Here is a 24,355-nt window from a genome sequence, read left to right as displayed (position 1 = left end):
CGAGAATGCTTCGGCGCTTACATCGGCATGACCACGATGATATTCTCCGGCCGCATTCAGGAAGGCGCCGTCCAAAATCATGCCAAGAACGACCTTAACAGTAAAATAGCATGGAAGGATATAATTCCTAATATCGGAATTATTGATAAGGCAGCAGACCATCGCAGCCTTCGTCTCCTGGAGGCCCTACAAATCGGAAGGGAAAGGCCTAGCCTCAACACCACGCAGGAGACTTCCCTCCTCCCGACGGTGGCGCGTAGAACACCGCCTACCGGCACTCCTGAGCCGAACGAACGGACCAATCAGGTGATGCCTCCATCTGCTATGAGTGAACTTACGAATAATAATAATAATAATAATAATAATAATAATAATAATAATAATAATAATAAAGTTGCCGTATTCTTTCGATTCTGAATAAAGACAGAAACATTACCTAAGGGAACATTTATCGTACAATTAAAAAAAAAAAAAAAAAAAAAAAACTTGAACGACATAGTAATTTATCACTTCGTGTTTTCGCTAACATTCGAAAGCAAAATACAGCGAGGATCATCAATGGTCTGCTCCATCCCATCCCACATATCCAGAGGCAATGGGAATAAAAGTCCTTTGGTCCATAAAACATTGCGAGAACACAGGAACTCGAAAGAGCCTATAAAAAGGTGTCATTACCCCGTTTAATGGGTATCTGCTTGTTTACCATTGGAGGAGTTGTTTGGAAGCCTTATATGTGTGTGTGTGTGTGTGTGTGTGTGTGTGTATGTGTGTGTGTATGTGTGTGTGTGTGTGTGTGTGGAGAGACTGTAAATAATAAAATTAGCAGATAAATTACCTCAGCTACTGTTTACCCAAGGTTTAAAAGTAACTATCTAAATTTATACTGGGCGATTTGACTCACTGATTAGGCTAAAAATTAGTTTCAAGTTTGTCACGATAGCTCAGAAGTTTATATATTTGTAAAAAAAAAAATGTACGCTGTCACGAGCTTTTGCTTGTATATGTGCATATATACATTTATATAAGGGCACGCCCTTATACTTTTAGATTCCCTGTGATAGGTATAAGGCATCCAGCTGCTTCATAATATACTCTTGAATATTTGTATCACTGGCCCATGAATTTCGGTAAATATCAAGGCAAGCTAAAGAGACATCTTGCAAACACACAATATCTTTACTTATGATAGTAGAACCCAAACCTAACAGACACCTTGGGGGTGTGGCCTTCTGATAAGTAACTCTGTCAAGTAACAAAGACACTATATTATATCCTGCAATTGAATATTTTTTTAGAAATCTTACAGCAATTCCACATAGTTCGTAACCTAAACTAACCTGTACTTAACACTCGACGTTCAATTTAGAAGGTCTGTTTAAAAATGTATTACCTCTAAAATGGTAGCCAAGCAAAAAGTGGCAGGTAAGTATAGAAGTCTGTTAAATTGGGGTCCATTAAGTTGCGGTGTACTTTATTAAGCTTAATAAGCATTACTTCGTCATTTGTTAACAAGCTTTTTGTTACGTGTTATATATGTTTAGCGACTCTGTTACCTGCTACATTGATATGTAACGAAATTCATTAAACCAGCTTTACATCTCTTAATGTGGCCATAGTTTCTTACTCAAAGCCCAATAGAGACACACCAGTCAGATGTTTGTTGATAGCTGTAAGAAGTAAAATAAGGATACATTTTTCATGAACGTCTTCTGGTAAATGATGAAAAATCTGAAACATTATTAGTTTCGGGGATCATGAAGGATAGAACACATCGACATATCTGGTGATGAAAAGGACGAAAAGTCATTAGACTGGTGAAATCTCACTACAGAGCTTGTATGAACATATGGAGTTTTCTGTATAGGTTGTTCCTCATTGGCCGGGTGGGTATCATTCTCAGCTAGCACTCTGCTGGTCCCGCGTTCGATTCTCCGACCGGCCAATGAAGAATTAGAGGAATTTATTTCTGGTGATAGAAATTCATTTCTTGTTATAATGTAGGTCCCGTTGCTAGGTAACCAATTGGTTCTCAGCCACGTAAAATAAAACTAATCCTTCGGGCCAGCCCTAGAAGAGCTGTTAATCAGCTCAGTGGTCTGGTTAAACTAAGGTATACTTAACTTTTCACTATGAGACTATAACAATGGTAGCCAACATCGTTCTACCCAGAAAGTTGAAGCCATCCTGAGCAATGAGGAATCTAGCAGCGTCTTGTTACCTTAAGAGTGGCTGCGACGAGTTTCGAAGCCAAAGTCTAAGTCAGCCCCATACTATCAAAAGGCTTCGGGAACATGTCTCGTAGAGAGACATGGATGCAAAGGCACAAGATTGAGGAGTAGGGTTGTTTTCTCCTGTCCTCTATCTTTGAATATCAGTTAAACATGTGTGGTCAAAAAATTGCATATGACAGCTTGGGGGTCTGCAAGAACTGAGCTTTTCTATAAGGTCAGGAAAATGGCAACCAGTATGGTGCTGTAGGGTCCCACAATGACCTACACAATCTTACCTGGCCGTCCGAACTCCTACCCTACGAGCATCCGCTCCTCACAACAAGCATCTCCTGACATATGTGCCAAGCACATGCATACAAGAAACAGCCGACACCGTACATCCTTTTTATGTATACTGTCGTTCATAATGATGTCACGTCAAATGTATCATTCCTAACAGAGGCAATGCAATGTCAGCTTTCCAGAGATATTCATCAAAACTCTGTTCGCAACTTGTATATAGAATTATGTACTATTCTCCATTCTCAAACAAACACAGTTGACTGCATATTAATCTCTATTTTGTTCGCCTCCTGTCAAGCACTGCATTTCCGCTCGCAAGAGCCCTTGCCCTTTTCTGTTTGTTGTTTTGAATAAATTAGTAAGTTTGTAGACGCTGCCTCTTGCTCACGCCTTCGCTACAGTGCAATCAGGGATGTAGGAGTGGAAAAGTTGGTTTGTGGGCAGAGAAATTGAGAAAGTGACACCCTTGACCTTTTTGACCAGGGAAGTGGAACATATTGGCTAAAAGAGGTGGGAACCAACAACTTGTGGCCAAGGAAGTTGCAGTCTTTACTCTGAAATCAGGGAAATGTGAAACTAATATTATACAGCCAACAATATGGCAGCCAACAGTATGTTACCATGGAAATGGTAGCCATTACAGTTTGCCCATGAGAAAGGATTCTAGTACCGTGCAGTAAACATTACAGCAATAGAAAAGTGGCAACTAGTACTGTAGGCCCCAAAAAATTGACACCATATTATCTCCAACTAGGCAAGTTGTACACAGAATCATGACCTAGAAAATGACAGCTAGTTAAGGAAATTTCACCCTAAGCTAATGTATAGGGAAACTGATAGTCAGCATGATAAAGCAATAAAACTGAATGCCAATAAACTACAGGAAAGTGTTTGTCGTTATGATGCAATCAAGAAAGTTGCAGCTTATGCAGTGGGGTGTTGTCAAGTAGCAGTTAGTACCGCACCACTTTTAAAGAGTTCGTTAACACCATGCATAACACAAGTAATAGTTAGCACTATCCCACTGGAATGTGGCTGTTGATGCCATGCGAAAGGGAAGTACAGTCCGTGGTACCTAACCACGGGTTACATGCCACAGACTTCTAAAATTGGGAAAATTTCAAAATCTCTGCGGGTTTGAGTGAAGAGGAAGGCTTTTCGATCAATTCTCTCAATTAAAATCAATGAAGAAGCGTAATGAGATACGAAGACAATGCCCCATGCTTCATGGCATCAGACGCACTGAGAGCCTGAGGAGCTGTTCATGGAACACATACCTGACAGGTCAAAAGAGATCACCCTGGTTCTTGCTTGTAGACTTGAAAAGACTGTAATATTATCCTTCCATGAATTGCTGTTGTTTATTTCCAAACCTGAAATACTGATGCATGTGTACTGAGTTGGAATGAGAAGGCTACAGGGAACAAAAGAGCTTCGTAGACAATGTAACATTATGGAATTCTTTTAGATTTGAGTCTACAAATGCATCACTTTTGTTCTATAACATAAAGTAACAGTTAAAAACTGAAGTTTTCCAGAGAATAAAAGCAGATAAAGTCATGAAAATATAAGCTTAAAAGGTGTGAGTAAGAAGATTTTTATGGAAGTTTAATATACTTGTATTGATCTGTGTATTTTAGGCTATAAAAATGTACATCTGTCAGTCGAATAATGAGAGGTTATTGAGGTTTGGTCAACTAACTTCCTTTGTATAAGCTAGAGTAGATTTCTTGGGGTAGTGGAAGAAAAGATAATTCAGTTTTCATTTACAGGAAACATTTGAATTTTGCGTGACCCTTTTCTTCATAGTTGCAACAATCTTTCACGTATACTTAGCCTACAGGGTATCAGATGGGCCATTTTATGACAAACATCAAAATTAGTTCTTACACTTAATCTGACATTTTGTTTGTTTTGTGCAAGACGGGAAAACTATGATTTTCACAGTGATCCTATAAATTTAAGGATTTTCTAAGTAAATAAAAACTCATTATCCATGATTAAGATCTCAGATATAAATGTACTTTATAAGTTTTATTAAACGTTCCTTTGGGTAAACAGAAAAATCTCCTTTCAGTGCATTACTACCCTAAAACAATTTTCATAACGTACTTACATTTTTATCTATTTATTTATTAATTTATTTTTTTCTTTTCTAATAACTGATCTCCTCTTCCTGTATTTCCTGTAATCTTCTCCTTTTGTTACTTCTTTCAAATGAACATATTTTTTGGAAGCCTCTGGTCTCGTTCTGTATGAATAGGGTTCATCTACTGAATAATAATAATAATAATAATAATAATAATAATAATAATAATAATAATAATAATAATAATAATAATAATAATTCCAGTAATTTTAAGAGCTAGATAAGTTCAGCACCAGTGTTTATCCGTAATTAACTATTTTTTTAGACTTTCTGAAGAAAGTAAATAATGTGGAAAACTTCATTAATGTAGAATAAATGCACGTGTCTACAGTTTGTAGAGTACATAAGAACTACAGTTGAATTAACCCTCACAGCCTTTCAATAACCGCATCGCAAAAAAAAAAAAAAAGTTTGAACTGGAGTCAAACGCTGAAGAGAATATGTTATAGGAAAGCAAATCCTCTTTATTTCTTTCTGCCGAACAGAAAACCTTCTGCCGCAGATGCTTTTGATGATAAAATACGTTATTATGTGAACTAAATCTCCGCTGGTTTATCTCAGGCTCCATTGTGAACGCCGGACAGGAGAACTTAAGCTGCTTTGCTCAAGGTAGAAAGATCTGCTTTATTTTTGTGAAGATGGTATCTATAAATTTATTACAACAATAACAATGGCAGTGACAATAATGATAATAATAATAAATCGGTAACACTTCATCCTCAAAATTGAGACTGGTTTAAATTTCTGTAGTATGCAAACTTGAAAATCGGTTTAAATATATGAATTTAAAATAAAAGTGAATGAGAGAAGGAATTGTTTCTGTCACTTTTATCATTGTTGCTAGTAGCAGTAGTAGTAGTAGTAGTACTAGTGATACCGTTCTTACTAATGTTGCAAATATCGATGAGAAAAATGATCGGAAAATAATTCCATCAAAGCTTGAGATTTTCCATCACTCGAAACGAATACCTGAAGAACAGACCGTAGTCTCTCTCTCTCTCTCTCTCTCTCTCTCTCTCTCTCTCTCTCTCTCTCTCTCTCTCTCTCTCTCTCTCTCGCTCTCTCTCTCTCTCTCTCTCTCTCCATCTTAGGACTAGGAGCAATAATAGCTCATTGGTGGTCAATGATACGGTCTTCGGTGTCTTTTACATGTCCAATATCCGCAGTCTCAATAGCTTTAGTTTGGGTCGTTGTTTTCGGCGCATACGAATGGCATTTGCCTCGTTCCCAGTTGGATGCCGTTAAGGGAATTTCACAGTGATTTTAAAGTAAGTTTAGGGTAGCAATTTTTACCTCCCTTTTTCATGTTATAGTTAGTTTTATATTGAGTAGACTTGCAAGCTAAATTGTGAATGTTTCCATACATATAACTAATGGCATAAATATACGTAACATTGACTGATGTGAATATAAAATAATTCAGATAAGAGATTTTAAAGTAATTTTCTGACAGCCATTATTAACCCTTTTTTATTTTACGTTTTGCTTATCTTTATATGTAACGAGTAATGTGTAAGCTGAACTGAACGATTCCATACATATTGCTAATGACAAATTTATGCAATATTCACTGACATGAAGATAAAGTAATTCAGATAACACGAGCAAGAGAAGAGTCTAATCTATATGTTTATCTCTCTCTCTCTCTCTCTCTCTCTCTCTCTCTCTCTCTCTCTCTCTCTGGATATGAATAGCTATGTCACTTATTCACGTGTGACTTTTTTATAATCTTGAACACTAAGCGACAAATATCCCCTTAATATCGAATTCACTTTGTATTGGGAATAACTTTCATATGAAAAGAAACATAATCAATTCTACCCCATCCAGGATTCGAGCTTATGTACTTCGGGTTTTAAACAGCACTGACAGGAGTTTATCCACTAAGCTTTCAATCCCCGCTGGGGGTATTGCCGTCAGTGCACCTCACGTGGTTCATTGTAGGCATTACTTAAGGTTCTCTGCAGCGTCACTTCGGCGCCTAGCTGCAGCCCCTTTCATTCACTTTACTGTATCTTCCTTCATATTCTCTTTCTTCATCTTACTTTCCAACCCCCCCCCCCCTTCCTAACAGTTGTTTCACAGTGCAACTGCGAGATTTTCCTCCTGTTACACCTCTGAAGCCTTCCTACTCGTACTTTCCCTTTCAGCGCTGAAAGACCTCGTAGGTCCCAGCGCTTGGCTTTTGGCCTAAATTCTATATTCAGTCGCATTCCACTAAACTTTCAAGGGAGATATAAGTAGATTTCAACTCCTGTCTACTATTTCCATCGCATTCGGTTCTAGTTCTTCGTTGGAGGGGGTGGGTAGAGGCTCTCTCCGCTAACACGCTGTTGGCAGCGTTCATTTCCTACCGGCCAATGAAGAATCAGAGAACTTATTTCTGGTGATGAAATTCATTTCTTGTCATAATATGAATCGGATTCCACAATGGCTGTAGGTCCCGTTGCTAGGTAACCAGTTGGTCCTTAGCCACGTAAAATAAATCTAATCCTTCGGGCCAGCCCTCTCTAGGAGAGCCGTTAATTAGCTCAGTGGTCTGGTTAAACTAAGATATACTTTCTATCAATACTAGAGACGACCGCGCATAGTTACTATACCTGTCGACAGGTGGCGTCCATACATGAGCACTACAGCGGCTAATTTGTTTTTTAAAACAGTTTAGAAAACTGGTGGTGGTTTTTCAATGTGGCGTTTTTGTTAAAAGTGGAGTCTCTTTTGATCCGAACGATTTTAAAGGAGCGATATTTGTAAGTGAGGGCAATTTTACAATATGTTGATTTTAGTAAAATGGGATGCTCATTTACTGTGAGTGATTTTACAATGGGGGTGACTTTTGTCAGTGAAGGAAATTTTTGCAATACAGTAGTTTTGGTAAGAGATTGCTCTTTTTATCTGAGCGAGCGATTCTACATTAGGGCGATATTTATGAGTGAGGGCAATTTTACAATGTGGTATTTTAGTTAAAATGAGATGCGATTTGGTTACGAGCAATTACACAATAGGGTCATTTTTATAAGTGAGGGCGATTTTACAATTCGGTGATTTTGGTAAAACTGGGCGTTTTTGACGCGTGTTAATTTACGATGGAGGCGCTTTTTATAAGTAGGAGCAATTTTACCTTGAGGTGATTTTGTTAAAAGGGGGTATTGTGGACTAGTTCTTCATTGGAGGTGGGTAGAGCTCTCAGCTGTACTTGCAGTTGGCCCACGTTCTACTCTCGACTGGCCAATGAAGAAATTAGAGAATTTATTTCTGGTGATAGAAAATCATTTCTCGTCAAAATGTGGTTCGGATTCCACAATAAGCTGTATGTCCCTTTGCTAGGTAACCAACTGGTTCTTATCCACGTAAAATAAATCTAATCCTTCAAGCTAGCCCTAGGAGAGCTGTTAACCAGCTCAGTGGTCTGGTTAAACTGAGATATACATAACTTATAGTGTGGACTTTTATTTTTTTTTTATATATGGGCCAATTTTAAAGTATGGTGATTTTGGTGAAAGGGGGCGAGTTTTTGACAGGGCGACCATTCCTTGAGGTATTTTGACCCGATTCCGTGTTTTGCTGTGAAGGTTAGTGTCCTAACATTATGTTAAACACTATTCATTTGCCTGATATCTTGAAAACTTATCATAAGCCTTATAAAATTTCTCTTGTCAGTACAATTTCTATATTCAGTTAATCCATGGATTTATGACGCCAGATAATTTCCAATCAATCAGTCATTCAATTGCTAATCTTGTATAGTTTTTTGGTGGCTGCTGATATTTTTAACCTTTAATGCAGTAATGGCATCTGCCTGCCGTTCAAATGAGATATTAAATTTCATTAATAGTTATATATGAATGAATATATGGCATTTAGAGTGACTTTATGTACCCAGATATATGCAGTGACGATTTCATTTTGAGAAAATTTTAATATTTCTTTATTATTTCAATGAAAGCAATCAATAATTATTTGTTTTGTTGCTTTATCTACCAACCCTAACAATAAGATGACATTATTATTATTATTATTATTATTATTATTATTATTATTATTATTATTAAGAAAAGTTCATAAATTAGAGACGCTATTGATTTAGTATAAACAAAAATCATTTGAACATTTGATGTTATTTACTGTGAAAAATCTTCATCCTTGTTCGCTTTGGCTTTCAACGGTAAACATATTAAAAGAAGTCAAACAGAATCCATAATGTTTATTGCGTTTTCTTGTCATGGCTACGTAAGTCGTGTATCACATTTTTCTGAGTCTGTTTTATTAGAATGTAAGCTGTCTTTTGCAAAAAAAAAAGTAATAATAAAAGCTAATGCCGTCAAACTAATATTTTACCAACAGCAAACCACCGAGAATTACGATCTCGCATATATAAATAGCTCATGGAGATAATAATGCGGTTGCAAATTGAAGGTTTAATCTAACGAAGTTTCGCTTCACATTCTTAAAAGAAAATGGTTCTCATGTTATTGAATACAGAAAATGGTTTTCAAGATGCCTCACGCCTAGCATATACTATATAATTCCTTCTTTCAAGAGTTCTAGCAACATTTTATACAGATAGCAGACATTAATCAATATGGTTTGATAACTGTCGTATCAACTCAAATAGAAACCAAACAGTTCAATCCCCATTTAAATTCTAGAGAACGAAATAGCATTCTCTTCGTTTCACCTTTGCAATGTTGTCCCTCATATTTACTGAGGTTTGAGAAACAACAACATTGACCGTAACTGTAAAAATATAATGAGCCTGTGCTGGCCTAAGGTGTGGATTATGTACCTGGTGGGAAGTCGATTGTGGGAGGTTGCATATGGTATGTGGCTACTGCTCATTCCCTGAAAGATTTGATAACAACTGGAAGTTAAACGCTTTCTAGATCCATTTCTTTGAAGAATTGTATATACATATATATATATATATATATATATATATATATATATATATATATATATATATATATAATATTACATATATATGTGTGTGTATGTATGTATGTATATATATATATATTATTTATATATAATATATATATATATATATATATATATATATATATATATATATATATATATGTATATATATACTGTAATATTATTATTGATATTATGCGTACATATGTATGCGTGTATGTTTGAGCCAGGAATTCTACTGGTGTAATTATCGTTTTTTGGGTTAAGTGGACCACCAGAGAAGCCACACTTCTTAAAATCTGTATTTTCTTCTAATTTCTTTTGTAATACATTCCTACGCTGTTATTCATAGTCATAGCAAAACTGCTTTAATGTGACGTTCCACAACCATATTATTTTTATATACACATTTTATTATTATGCATGCAATATATTGGTGCCTGTCAGAGACAACCGGGTTAGGTTTTGTAGGTCAGAAGTTTATACTCAGTGTTTCATTTTCCCTATTGTACATCATCTTGTGTGTGTATATATGCATATATATACATGTATATGTATATATATATATATATATATATATATATATATATATATATATATATATACATGTATAATGTATATATATATATATATATATATATATATATATATATATATATATATATATATATATATATATATATAGTTTTTAATGTGTATGTGATATTAAGTCAGCAAGGTAAATATGCATAAGCTTTGAGTATTAATTTTGGATGTACTGTACTATAAATATTCATTTATAAGTAAAAGAATGAAAGACAATGAGATGTTTCGCATTAGTGAAAGAGTTTAAGCAATCCCCTATGAGGTAGATTGAATTAGTGATAAATTTATTTTTGTTTTTTGCTATTTTCATTCCCCTTTTTCCTCCCAACTCTCTCTCTCTCTCTCTCTCTCTCTCTCTCTCTCTCTCTCTCTCTCTCTCTCTCTCTCTCTCTCTCTCTCTCTCTCTCTCTCGTTCTTTTCAGAGCACCGTATTTTCAGAATTTTGCGGTTCATATCTCTCCCATGGGTTTCTGGGTATAGTGTTTTCACATGCAATATTTTTCCACTTTTTATGTTGTCGTCTGTCTTTCTCTTCTTCCTATTCAGTGAATCCCAAATCCTTTTTGCAATTATGGCGCCTCTCTCTCTCTCTCTCTCTCTCTCTCTCTCTCTCTCTCTCTCTCTCTCTCTCTCTCTCTCACAAATATTTTTCAATTCTCTTTTGATTCCTCGTTTTATTATTGGCTTGTTTCTTATTTTTTATTGATCTTTTTTCACACATTTCCATTAATCCTTCATCTGCATTATATCTTCCATTTTTATCTTATCTCTTATCCTTGACCCTTGGCTTATCTCCTTTTCTTTATCTTTTCCTTTATATCCTATCCTTCACCTTTTTCCTTCCATACTTATCCTTTTTTGCTGTATCTATTCCCATCATTCATCATTACCTTATCTCCTTCTATTCTTAACCTTTACCTTCTCCTCTCCCATCCGTCATGTTTTCGTTGTTCCTTCCTTCCTTCATTTATACCCTACATCTATCTTTTTAAATTTTCCATTCCCATACCTTCTTTCTTGTAATGTTTTATTCATTTCCTTTAGTCGTCCCAGCATTTCCTTCTTCCATGAATTATTCTGAAATGGTCATTTCCTTTTTTCCTTCATTACTCTATGGTTATTGACTATATTTCATTCTGTCGTTATTATTATTTGCAATATCTTATAAAGACAGGAGGGCTCGCCTTTAAAGCTCAAGCGAAGATGCAACGCAGTACTGCCCTAAAACAATTATTCTCCTTCTGTTTTAATAATTTACCAACATTTTAATCTGTTTATTTATTAATATGTTAATTTATTTTTTCCCTTCTGATAACTGGTCTCTTCTCTCTGTGTTTCCCATTGCCTTCTGCTTCTTCTTTCGAATGAACACCATATTCTCTGGAAGCTTGAATTTCAAGTCAGTGGCCTCTTTGGGTTTGTTCCATAATTATGAATTGTCTCCGGCCGGCCAATGAAGAATTAGAGGAATTTATTTCTGGTGATAGAAATTCATTTCTCGGTATAATGTGGTTCGGATTCCACAATAAGCTGTAGGTCCCGTTGCTAGGTAACCAACTGGTTCTTAGCCATGTAAAATAAGTCTAATCCTTCGGGCCAGCCCTAGGAGAGCTGTTAATTAGCTCAGTGGTCTGGTTAAAGTAAGGTATACTTAACTTTTCCTTATGAATAACGTTGATCTTAATAATAATAATAATAATAATAATAATAATAATAATAATAATAATAATAATAATAATAATAATACCTGCAGTTATTTCTTTTAAATGAACACCATATTCTTTGGAAGCTTGCATTTTATGTCAGTGGCCCCTGTGGTCTTGTTCCATATGAGTAGGGTTATGTTCTGAATAATAATAATAATAATAATAATAATAATAATAATAATAATAATAATAATTATAATAATAATAATAATATCAGTGTATCCTAAACGCCCTTTGATGTGCCGAGAAGGATTGACTTGCCCTCGCCCAACGACCTCGTATTTCTGTTTCCTGTCGTCTTGTATATGTCCTCACCTCTCGTGAATGCTATATTGTCCTTCTGTCCTTGTACAGGTGGGAAAAATAACGAGTTTCCTTTCTTTGTGCTCTTCGCTCATTTGTTCCATTGCATATCCTTTTATATTATGGTCTAAAGGAGTTAATTTTCTCTCCTTGCCGATTCCAAGGATTCCTGTTTAATTCCTCTCCCCTCTGGCGTATCCTTGAGTAGGCTCGGAGGATTGCCGTGTTTGTGCAGTGATGAATGCTTTTCTGTCGTACCAGGAACTTATTGAAATGGTGTTGATAGGCTTCATGAATAATAAGCATTGTTTATATAGTAATGATATACCAGGACCTTATTGTTATCATGGTAACGATACTGATAGGTTTCAGAAGTAAAATGTATTATTATCATTGAAATTGTGTTGATAGTTTTAGGAATAATGACCGCTGTTATCATTGAAATGGTGTTGATAGGTTATTAGAATAATGTGTATTATTATCATCATTGCGTTAGTGTTGATAGTCTCATTAATAATGATTATTATCATCATTGTAACGGTGTTGGTGGGTTTCAGGAATATCATCATCATTTATTATCAATAAATGATGATGATGATAGCTTTCTAGACCTCATTCATTATGTTTGTTCTTGAGGTTTTCCAGCTATTCGGCAATTTGTTTTAAACGACTTATTAAATTTTTCAGACCTTTGTTCTTATATTTTTCCCATTTAACTTTGGAATTCTCTCCTGCTTCTGTCCTTGAAGAATATAACTGATCAGCTTTTTATTGGCGGGTCTACCTCTTCTATTAGAGTTGTGGTTATTTTAATTTTTCATTTATCATGCAGTTGTACTCTAAGCATTCTTTGATAGCATGCTGAGTAATTGTATTTTACGATTACCAAATATTGTAATTTAAAAGAATCAAACGTATGAAAATGCATATAAACATCTTTACTGGCAACAGAAGTGAAAAAATGTCTGTGATACTGTTTCTCAAACTGCCGTAAAATATTGGTTTCTGTAGATACACGGAAATATAGAAATCATAAACGGAAGAATTAAATATAATGGTTTTTGTTTTATACGTCGAGAAACTAGGTCAAACGTTCCGTAATGTACAATTCTATTTCCGCCTAAAATAAAGTTGGTAGAAAGAGGTTGCTCGAAGCTTATCAAAGAATCATATATTTTGGTGGCGACGTCATTTTCAGAAGTGCCCTTTACTCTTGCCTATTTTGTGACAGTTCAATTAAATGTTCTTCGTCTCTTTGTCGAAGAATGAAATTTCGAGTCGATTTTTTTTTTTTTTTTTTTGTAAATTTTGGCGACGACATTATTTTCAGACGTGCCCTCATTTCTCTCCTTATTTCATGACAGTTTTCACCATTTTTTATTTATTGGCCTTCTTGTCTTTACCAAACAATGGAATTTCGAATTGCTCTCAAAATTAAGTTGAGAATTAACACTAGTTTTACCACGCGTTCTTGAATCTAATCCGGAGTTTCATTTCAGGCCTGCTCAGTTGTTTTGCCGGCGGTCTGAGTGTTGTTTCACCGGTACATAAGCTAGTACCATTAGCGGTCTGAGTGTTGTTTCACCGCTACATAAGCTAGTACCATTAGCGGTCTGAGTGTTGTTTCACAGCTACATAAGTTAGTACCATTAGCAGTCTGAGTGTTGTTTCACCGCTACATAAGCTAGTACCATTAGCGGTCTGAGTGTTGTTTCACCGCTACATAAGCTAGTACCATTAGCGGTCTGAGTGTTGTTTCACAGCTACATAAGGTAGTACCATTAGCGGTCTGAGTGTTGTTTCACCGCTACATAAGCTAGTACCATTAGCGGTCTGAGTGTTGTCACTTGAACTTGTACCATTTATCGTTGTTTGGTCGGATGAACAAACTTTGGTAATCACAGAAGGAAAGCCGGTAGTTTGGAAGACCTCGCTTAATATACAAAGGCGCCGATTAGCATATAAATTACTGTTCGTCGGGTTGGCAATTCGTCGTATGTAGGTCGCAGTATGTGGAGGCTACTTTATACATATACTCTTAACTATCAGAAATTTATTATATTTAAGGATAAATCATCACATGAAGTGTGCTTGTCATCAAAATCATCATCACTGAATGTTTTGTTATCATGGAGGATAACCAGGTAAACTTTAATGGATCCTATTCACACTAGGATTTTGTGACTGCATTTTCTTAATGACTTTGCTGGCCAAGTTTGACCTTTGAAGGTCAAAGGTAGGGCCCCGATCGGTGTTTGTATCATTTACCTGTTTGTAGCGATACCTTGGCGGTGGCATATACTCTCCAGAGAGTGTTCTCGTTAATAAACGTCATTTTCGACTGTATTTAGAAATTATGATGGCATTTCCCTAATGACTTTGTCACCATGCTTGACCCTTGAAGGCCAAGGGTCGAGGCCTCGATGTATGTTTCGTTTACTTGCTTATAAAGATACCATGTTTTGTTTTCGAAGTTTGACCTTTCAAGGTCAAAGGTCTAGGTTACGATATTAATATCATTTACCTGTTTGCTAAGAGATTCACAGTTTCATGAAAAACGATCTGTGTAATGAAAATCCACAATTATATAGTAAATATATTACTATGTAAAATAAACAAAGACTTTCGAACATTTGATTTTTAACGTTACCACTGATGAGGAACACCTTTCAAGTGTTCGAAAGTCTTTGTTTATCTTACATAGTAATATATTTACTATATAATCGTGGATTTTTATTACACACTTACCTGTTTGTAACGATACCTTGTTAAGTTACCGAAGTTTGACCTTTGAGGGTCAAAGGTCTAGGTCACGATATTCATATCTTTACCTGTTTGTATCGATACCTCGGGGTGACATTTACTATCCAGTGAGTATTCTTGTTCATTGCTGCCACGTTTTAGTGTATTTTTGGGTTTGACCATTATTCCGGGTTTGCCGCATTGCCTAATATTACACACATCCGCAGGGCTGAGTTCCAGCAAACCTTTTTGGGCTTATGGGGCAACGCGCTTTTGTGAGGTCTATATTTCTCTCTCTCACTGCATGTAAAAAGAACAAAAGGGTTTTTTTTAGAAGTTACTCAAGACAGATGGCCTCTCTCTCTCTCTCTCTCTCTCTCTCTCTCTCTCTCTCTCTCTCTCTCTGAAGATTCATAGTTTCAACCAAGGAAAAGTTTTTTTCTTTTTTTTTGTCCTTCTTTATGGTCGGGTTCGAGGTTAAATTCGCCGAACTTTGTCTGATGCATTTTCAGCCATTTTCGCTTGAAAATTACTTGAATGTGATTGATGCCAGATGCCAATCAAAGGTTATGTAATGGAGTGCAGCCTAAAAAGGAAGGTCACAAAAGGTCAACTCTAAAGAGGATAATGGAAATAGTCTGCATGTTTCTCTCTTTTTTTAACTTTTTTTTCAGCATTTTGGTGTCGAAGACCGTGGTCGTTGCGACGCCACATTACGTAATCAACTCAAATTAATTGTTTTTTGTCCTACAATGAAAATAGGATGCTGAAATGTGAATTAAGGAGGCTGGTAAAAGCAAGAAAAACAAAAATAAATCTAGATCAATTAGCGGTTGTGTCAAAACTAGAGAATTACTTTTCAACCTACAGTGAAAATAAGATACTGAAATGTGAATTAAGGTGGCTGTTAAAAGCTAGGGGAAAAAAAGTAAGTCTGGATTAATTAGTAGTTTTGCCATAACTGAAACAGATGCATGTTCTGAAGTAAAATTCTGATACTTTCAGAGTTTTTGCTAATCTACTGAAATAAAAAAAAATGTAGATTTTAAGATATGTTCGGAAGAGACAGCAGGAGCGAATGTCAATATAAATGCCACATTTGTGATAACCAGATCCTCTTGACCCGACATATTTCGAGGTCAATATTAACCTCACAACCCGAATTCAAGTCTGCAAAATGAAAAACAAAAAACCTTCTGCTGTCATGACGCCATGACCTTTGGTCCTAAGTTCATTTCTCACCAGGAAAATGGAAGGCCACAATGAAAATACGAAGAAAATAGTATCGTACTTTATTCTCACAAGTCACAGAAGCATTTGAAGCTGCCTCACATTGTCACCCACAAGTCACAGACATATAACAGCATTTCTTTGCAAAATTTGTACAACAACGCAACCGCCACTGAAGACAGTCAAACCACCAAGCATTTGTATTCAAAAATTTTTCCCTTTTGGTCATAGCAAATATCATTCATGCCAGATGTTTTGGATTTGGCTTACTGAAGCCAACTGATTTTCTGTACTAGAACCGGTCTTTACGGTTAGAATGCATATATATATATATATATATATATATATATATATATATATATATATATATATATATATATATATATATATATATATATATATATATATACAGTATATATAAACACGACATGATATGTAAAGTCTTCGTGGTTAATACAGTCTTAATCACTAATCGCTTGCAGTAGCATGTGCATTTTACTTTTAATCAAGGATTTTGTATTATATTATTTTACATCATATCCATTTATTAATTTAAAATCTGTTTTACTTTATGAAATGTCTAAATATCGCCATAGTTACTTGGCAGAATTCTTAGGTCTTCCTACGTATTTCATCTTTGGTCAAATTTCATTCATATATCCTTTAACTACAAACCATGAACTAATATTTGCTCTGTCAAACAAGGTCGCTACGCCATGAAAATGTATACGTATATCGAAATCGGTTCCTTCTTAGCCCAAAATCCTTTTTTTTATAGAAAATGCCACTATCGGCACATAATAAGTATGAACATCTTTCTATACATGTATCTTGATGACATTTCTTAGCGGTAAGTATGCTTTAAGAAGAGTATCTCATCACAATCTGTACATAAGGTATACCAATCGATGTATTAACCTAAACAAAAATATCCTATATATATATATTTTTATATATATAATGTTTGTAAAGCTTTTTGTATTGTATGTACACAGCACCATATAAGATGACATAAAATCCTGCCATGGAAGCATAATGTAACCAGCAAATAAAGCGCCTATGTTTTGATTAAATATCTAAGCTTAAAAAGGGGTTTCTGTCGTGGAACGCTCGTGTTTAGTCGCGGATTCCGAAGGGGCGGTTCGGCCAACGTCTAGCCCTTACAACTGTCGCAGGAGCACTGAGGAGGATTTCCAAAATGACCTGGAAAACTTTGGGAAATGCATCATAAGGAGAGTACCTTCTGTATCCAGAGGAGAGGAAAATATTTAATTTTGAATTCCTAGTTAAAACTCAGACTAAGAAACCACCTTCTCCAGTGCTCCATAATCATTGTAAGCAGTTTATGATATACGAGAGCTGAATGACATCTTAGGCTTGTACGACAGACATAAGCTTCAAGGCTGGCTTAAGCTTCTTGCCTCTCAAAAGCTTGACAATTGCCATAAGCTATGTGAATTGCCAAAGACGCATGATCATCTTAAGGTTAGGCTAGCTGTCATATTCTCTGTGTGTCATAAACTCGGCGAACTGCTCTGAGCTCTTACGAGTGATAGCTATGAAGAAGATTTGGGAATCTGAGGTACGAAAAACTGAAAATAAATTATGAATCACTTCAGTGACAGACGTGAGTTATTGGTGGAATTATAGCACAAGACATTATGATACATTAAAATCATGTTTTAAGTACATATTGGCTCCTCGCCTTCGAACGTGAAATGACTCAAGTGGGTGAATATGAATCTTATAATTATAGATTGTGGTTATCAGGCACATTGAGATAACGCTTAAACAATGCTAATTTAACTTGAATGTGTAATTGTGTTATGTTTCAAAGGGTTTTGTTATCTTCAGCTGCGGCAAAACACAATGATAACCTAAGTCTATCTTACTGCGTGGCCGAGTCAACCCTTTTTTCTTCTTGATGATTTAAATGAAAGATAGGGTTGAAGTGTGATCAAAAGTCTTAGAGGAATATTTAAAGACAAACGGCACTCCGTAGGCAACTATTTTAAGTATGAAAGAAAAAAAATGGCACTCGGAAGAAAAGACGAAACAACCTACAGTAATCAATAACCGCGATTGTAGTGCTGGGAATGTTGTGCTCCAGTGTATGATGAGTCATTGCAATAACAAAATAACAATCACCACTACAACAAACGTCTTCTAAACCCTATGATGATAATACTTTCGAGAGTTATTTTGTTTCCTCTCGAAGATAAAAACCTTAGCTAGCACTAAATCTAAGTAATCGTAAGCGTTATTTTTTTTTTATATATGTACGTATTCCGTAATGACGATAATGATGTAAGCCTTAACCCATTCTGTCCTTCCAATTTTGTGGGTCTTACGAAAGGCTGTTGGTGATGTTTTAAGCCTTCCAGGATTGACGTGATATGGAATTCAATTACTATGTTATTCGTGCTAGCGAGCAGCATCTATTTTCTCAATTTTTATTTGTTCTCTATTTATTTCGTGAATGAAGATTAATATAATACTTCATTCTAGTCACTGGAATGTCCAGTTATAAAATATTAGTATAGCTTTTTAGTCACATCGTTTCATTAATTTAACGTTTTAACGTGGTGATTAAAATGAAGTTTTTTTTTTTTTTTTAGAAGAACAATCAAACCTGAGTGATGTTTGAGAAAACATTCCACCTTTTAAGACGAATATTTCCAAGAATTAACGACGTTTTATGTCAAATTTCCCACCTAGCTCCGAGGACACGATTTTTCCAGGACTTACGTATAAGGCTTACATACTTTTCAGGCTTACGTTCGTTTCAGGCTTACATTCCGCGGCTCACCTGCTGTGTAGTGAAGTATAATGTTTATTTACAAAATGCACTGACTGTCTAAATGTAACTCTCAAGAGCGCGATGTTCATGACGTCATATGAAATATGAAAGGGCGTCGGAAAAGGCGGAGGTCATTCTGGTGACATTTGAAAATTCAACAAATGGTTATTCTTAAGTTCTACAAATTGATCGTTCAGTATTAAAATTGATTACGTATCCATTAAGTTTACCACAAAAACTTCAGCCTTTGAGATTTCATCTCAATAACACAAAAACTGCGACGCAGCCAAAAAGTGCTTCGAAAACGCTTCCAACGATCCTAAGGACGCGTACAGACGATCTAGCGCCGTTCGTGGAGCGTCCGTAACGTCCGTGACGATCACGGTCGGTCATAGCTGCGTCTCGAGGTCATAGTGGCATGAATGCCTCGGGAGTGCCAGGCGAGGCGTTGAGGGAATGTCCCTCTCCGTATGAGATCGGCGAAGTGGGGAGGGGGACATGGACCCCAGGAGGGGAGCGGAGACCCTCAGTGCGTCGTCATAGTTCGGTGGGGCTTCTGTGGGCGTTGTGCAGCCGCGCCCTTGGAAGGGATCTATCGGTGTGTAGGGTACGAGAGGAGAAGGGTGGTATAACAAGTAACCATTGTGCAGGGAAGTTCGCGATGCAGCGGCGCCGACGGGAGAGCCTGGAGTGAGCTCTGAGCCGACGCTGCATGAAGAAGCCTCCGCTGGGAGGTTGGCACCGCCGTTCTGGATGTTGCCGTTGGCGTCGACGGAGGGCGTCACTATTGCCGGTGGGGTTGAGCCGGCATCCATGAGAAGGGCCTCGCTGTAGGATGGCACAAGCGTGCAGTTGTTGGCAATCGTCAACTCGAGGTCGTGGCTGTCGGTGGCTGCTGAGCCTCTAGACGCACGTCCTCCGCTCACAGGAGTCGTGTAGTTGACGCCAAACAGTTTCGTCACCTGTTGGGAAATGGAGGTCAACTGTAACAATGTCTGTGGGCCTGTGTGTTTAACGTTTCGCGATGTAAACATGATAAGAGAAACTCTACAACTACATCTCTTTTAGAAGTAAACAGTACACACCCATTAGGAAGTGGAGATCAATTGTAACACACTCCATTTAGGCCTATGTGTTTCGCGTTTTGCGATGTAAACTTGAAAAGGCAAAGTTTGCAATTATATTTCTTTTAGAATCAAACATTACACACCCAAAACAATATTAGATATACCTGATAGTGTATGTAAGCAGTGTTGTACTCTATTACGAGCCGGAGAGGCCACGAAAGCAGGAGTAGAGAGGCCACCCAGAAAACGAAATGTCGAGTATACCAAGGAAGCTTCTTCGTGTCTCTTCTTGCAATGACAAACTCTTTGAAACTGACGTTGGTCAAATCGAGACCCTCCCTCATCTCCATGTAGTCATTTCTCCTTTCGTTTTCCTTAAGGGGAAGTAAATTTGGATTAATATTTACTCATAAGTAAAGGATAGTTGACCTCAGGATAACCTAAGGCACTTAAATGACATGAAATTGAAGACAAGAATTAAAATGTGAGAGCAAATGAATATATATATATTCATCTATATTATTTTTCCCCAAACGTTGTTAAGCTTAAAAGGCACAAAATTATATGCATATATATATATATATATATAATAACTTAACTTATATATATATATATATATATATATATATATATATAATCTCAGGACAGGGTGACAAGGAGATAGTCGGTCATCTGTAGATGGTATTTATTTGCCGACGCGTTCGTAACACTTTGTTACATCATCAAGAGCTAAAACAGAAAATTTACAAATTAAAATACATGGAGATAAACTAACGACTTCAAGAGAGTCTCAGCATGCTATATAAATAAATATAAAACAAGACAGTTCATAAAAGCACCTGCTAGACACAAAAGGTTGACGACTGAATGATTAAAAGGGAAAAGGGAAAGCAGCAAAGAAAAACTGGCTCCAACCAGATACAACTGAACAGAGGTGGTGTGAGTTCAACTTAGGAACTGGCTGTTTTATGAATAGATTCAAAATTAACAGTTCGTGGATGACTTGTTTGGCCCAAAACAGAGAGTCAGAATAATCAATAACTTGTATTTACATATTTTGAATGATTTCTGATATTAGAAAATTCTGGATTGGACAATCTGCAGCAGTACGGTGACTAACACCTTTATGTGAATCTGCTCTGACCTCAACCCAATCGTTTAGTCGATCCCCACGTAAGTCCCCAAATTACATCTGGGGCAAGTATATTTATATACGACTGACGATTGCATTATTGGGCAGATTCTATCATTAAATTTAAAGGGACCCTATTGTAAGTGGATTTTTGGTATTAAAATGACTTGCAACATGTTAAAAATGTTTTTCTATTGCAGACTTCAGATTACTTCTAAATTTATCATCTAGGACGTATGGGATAACTGCATAGAGTTTCTTCCGTGGTTACTGTACTTATAACAGCCGAGTGAGATAGTTTCTTATTTAGAAATTCTTGCAGTGTTTGAAGAAAACATGAGATGGAAACCAATTATCAGTAAAATATTTGTACAAGAAAATTATTTCTTTATGATAAGAGTCCCAAGAAGAGGATCGACTAAACGATTGCTGAGGGTCAGAGCAGATTCACATAAAGGTGTTAGTCACCGTACTGGTTGCAGATTGTCCAATCCAGAATTTTCTAATATCAGAAATCATTCAAATATATGTAATACAAGTATTGATTATTCTGACTTCTCTGTTTTGGGCCAAACAAGTCATCCACACGAACTGTTAATTTTGGAATCGTTATTCATAAAACAGCTAGTTCCTAAGTTGAACTCACACACCACCTCTGTTCAGTTGTATCTGGCTTGAGCCAGTTTTCTTTGCTGCTATCCTTTTCCCTATTAATCATTCAGTCTTCAACCTTTTAGTCTAGCAGGTGCTTTTTATGAACTGTCTTGTTTTAATGTATATTTATATAGCATGTTGAGACTCTCTTGAAGTCGTTAGTTTTATTCCATGTATTTTAATTTGTAAATTTTCTTTTTTAGCCTTGATGATGTAACAAAGTGTTACGAAACGCGTCGGCAAATAAATACCACCTACATCATAACTAGTCATATATAAATCAGTCACCTTGGCATAAAATATGCTTTGTGACACTCCTCGGAGTTTTTAAATAATGTGCTGGTTATATCAATTGTTTCTAATGATGAGTATAAATATTTGGCTAATTTATATTAGGAGCGTGGATTGATGACAATATTGGTCCATAAAGCACTTTTTAAACGTTAGGCAGACCATATAAAATTCCAAACGACGTACTGAAGCAATTTGTTCACTCTTCATAAAATGGTTTATTGATGATATTTTTATTAAGTTCTATAAGAAACAATTTATCATATAAATATGTTTGCATTAGGAGTTCCGATGGTATGAAACTTGACCATTTCACTAAGAAAGGAGGAGAATAAATAATTCCCTAGTGGATAACAATGGCCTCCCTTAACTCCCGTTTGGCTACGATTCATCGTTTTCGTGTTTCCTGGGACACCTTCTTCAAGTCCGTTCTTTCAGGGGAAAAAGGTGTCAACTGGTAGTCAGTTTCTAAAAGTCCCTGTTGACAAGTTCCGATAATTGTTGGTTTGATTGATGATATCAATATTGAAAGCATCTTTTCTTTTGTATGGAATAGCTACTTTTAAGCACCTCCGCCCCCTAGTTTAACAAGGCATGCAGAAGTATCTCTGATATGTAGGAAAAATCCCGTTTTGACAATACATAAGAGGACATCTTACCGACCTTTTGTGCTCTATTATTCTTTGCGAAGGATCTACCTGTCTTTGCAACGTAATACTATGACAGTTGTTGAATGGTAGTGATTGTAAATGTTTTTGTTAAAAGAATTTGTTAAATAATAAAATCGATAAAGGGTGCTGCCGATGGATTTGATATAAATTTTGACGATTGACAAATGTTTGTTAGACCTGAGTTTTTGTATTAATTCTGTTTTCGCCAACCTAGAAGCTTTTTTTGTTGTTAAAATCACTATTTGTCTGTTAAAAAGAATGGACCTTTGTAGTATATTTTATTCGGCAAATTACAAGCGCAATTCTCGATAATGTGGGTTGGGTAAGAAGCTTTTGCTACCAGTTGCGGATCGTGTTGAATTATTCTGAAGAGGTACCCATTTGAACAATTACTAAGCCCCTGAGGAATAAGTTGCACGCCATATCTATGGAACATCGTGGTATTAGTAAAAATGAATAATTCTAGTGAAACTGAGACTCAAATTGGGTTTTTCTTATATGCTGTTGAAGATAAAATGTTCTGTTTTAAAATGATCCAGTACACATCAAAAAACGGCAATTTTCCTTCCTTTCCCATTCCATTTTTGAATTTTATGGTGCTGCTAAAAATACGCAGAATTTAGTCTATTAAAAATTCATTAAGTCTCCCCGCTATTGTCCCAGAAAGTAAAAATATCATTGACTTCAACTACGAAATCATTATGCGGGGTTTGATTTAAATGACTGAAGTTCTGTTTCGAAATATTCCAAATGTCCCAGTTTGCTAAAAGGGGTGATGAGGACTTCCCATGCTACAACCAAATTTTTACTTGAAAAATTATGATAGAAAACACATTGTTAGTTGCACTGGACACTGATAAGTTTTAAAGTTTTATCTATGCCAAGAGGAAAATGGTCTTCATATGGTTGTACAGTAACTTCCCCTCTAAGAAAGACAACACGTATGCGATCGGGACTTTAGTAAATAATGACTCGACGTTAAGGCTGAGCAACGTGATGTTGTTTGAGGGGATGTTTAAACTATTAAATTTTTGTATAAAATCCTCTGCATATTTGAAGTGGGAAGATGCGAAGGTTCCTAGAAAGGGTGATAACAGGTCTGCATTATTTTGATAATTTGCGCATGAAAAGAGCTGCTGATAGTATGGGAAGCGTGAGGAATGCCATCTTTTATGTGTTTCACTTGAGGCCGTAAAAATAGGGAGAGAAGGGTTGATTACCTTTTGAATGTCTCTGTAGTTCTGTGTCCTTCTTGTGCCCCTATGGTTCCGCAGCTGATTTATTTAATTGAGCAACAATATTTGTTGTGGGATACTTCGTTAATTTGTCACAGGTCTCCGCATCGTTTAGAAGTTCTTGAACTTTATTGATGCATGTCTCGTTTAAACAACTATTTTCCCAGGGATTTTGTGATGATGATATCCCCCTTTTACTAAACTAACTAACGCATTTTGAATCTTTTCGGGAAAGCGAATTTTTGTTGTTATTTTTGCTCCAAGACATTTAGCAAAATGCCTTTGGGTTTATGCCTCACTTTTGTCATAATTGTTTTTGCAAAATGTTTGTATCAAAAGTAACTAGAAATTGAGATTACT

The 24,355-nt window shown here is 36.1% G+C and overlaps 1 protein-coding gene and 1 long non-coding RNA gene across 2 annotated transcripts in view; one reads left to right on the top strand and one right to left on the bottom strand.

Annotated features, from left to right (window-relative positions):
- Positions 1-24,355, top strand: part of LOC136843683 (uncharacterized) — a 252,254-nt gene that overhangs the window by 201,616 nt on the left and 26,283 nt on the right. The window lies entirely within an intron of this gene.
- LOC136843682 (transmembrane protein 151B-like) overlaps positions 16,192-24,355 on the bottom strand; it is a 264,510-nt gene continuing 256,346 nt past the window's right edge. The window contains exons 9-11 of the mRNA XM_067112244.1: positions 20,908-20,916; positions 20,177-20,386; positions 16,192-19,907 (exon numbers count right to left, since the gene is read on the bottom strand). Coding sequence (XP_066968345.1) covers positions 19,335-19,907; positions 20,177-20,386; positions 20,908-20,916 — 792 coding nt within the window. The 3' untranslated portion in view covers positions 16,192-19,334. The remainder of the gene's footprint in view (positions 19,908-20,176; positions 20,387-20,907; positions 20,917-24,355) is intronic.

This window comes from Macrobrachium rosenbergii, chromosome 12 (assembly GCF_040412425.1).
Source record: "Macrobrachium rosenbergii isolate ZJJX-2024 chromosome 12, ASM4041242v1, whole genome shotgun sequence".
Lineage (NCBI taxonomy): Eukaryota > Metazoa > Arthropoda > Malacostraca > Decapoda > Palaemonidae > Macrobrachium > Macrobrachium rosenbergii.
Note: the sequence above shows the minus strand (reverse complement) of the source record. Positions and strands in the feature narration are given on the sequence as shown.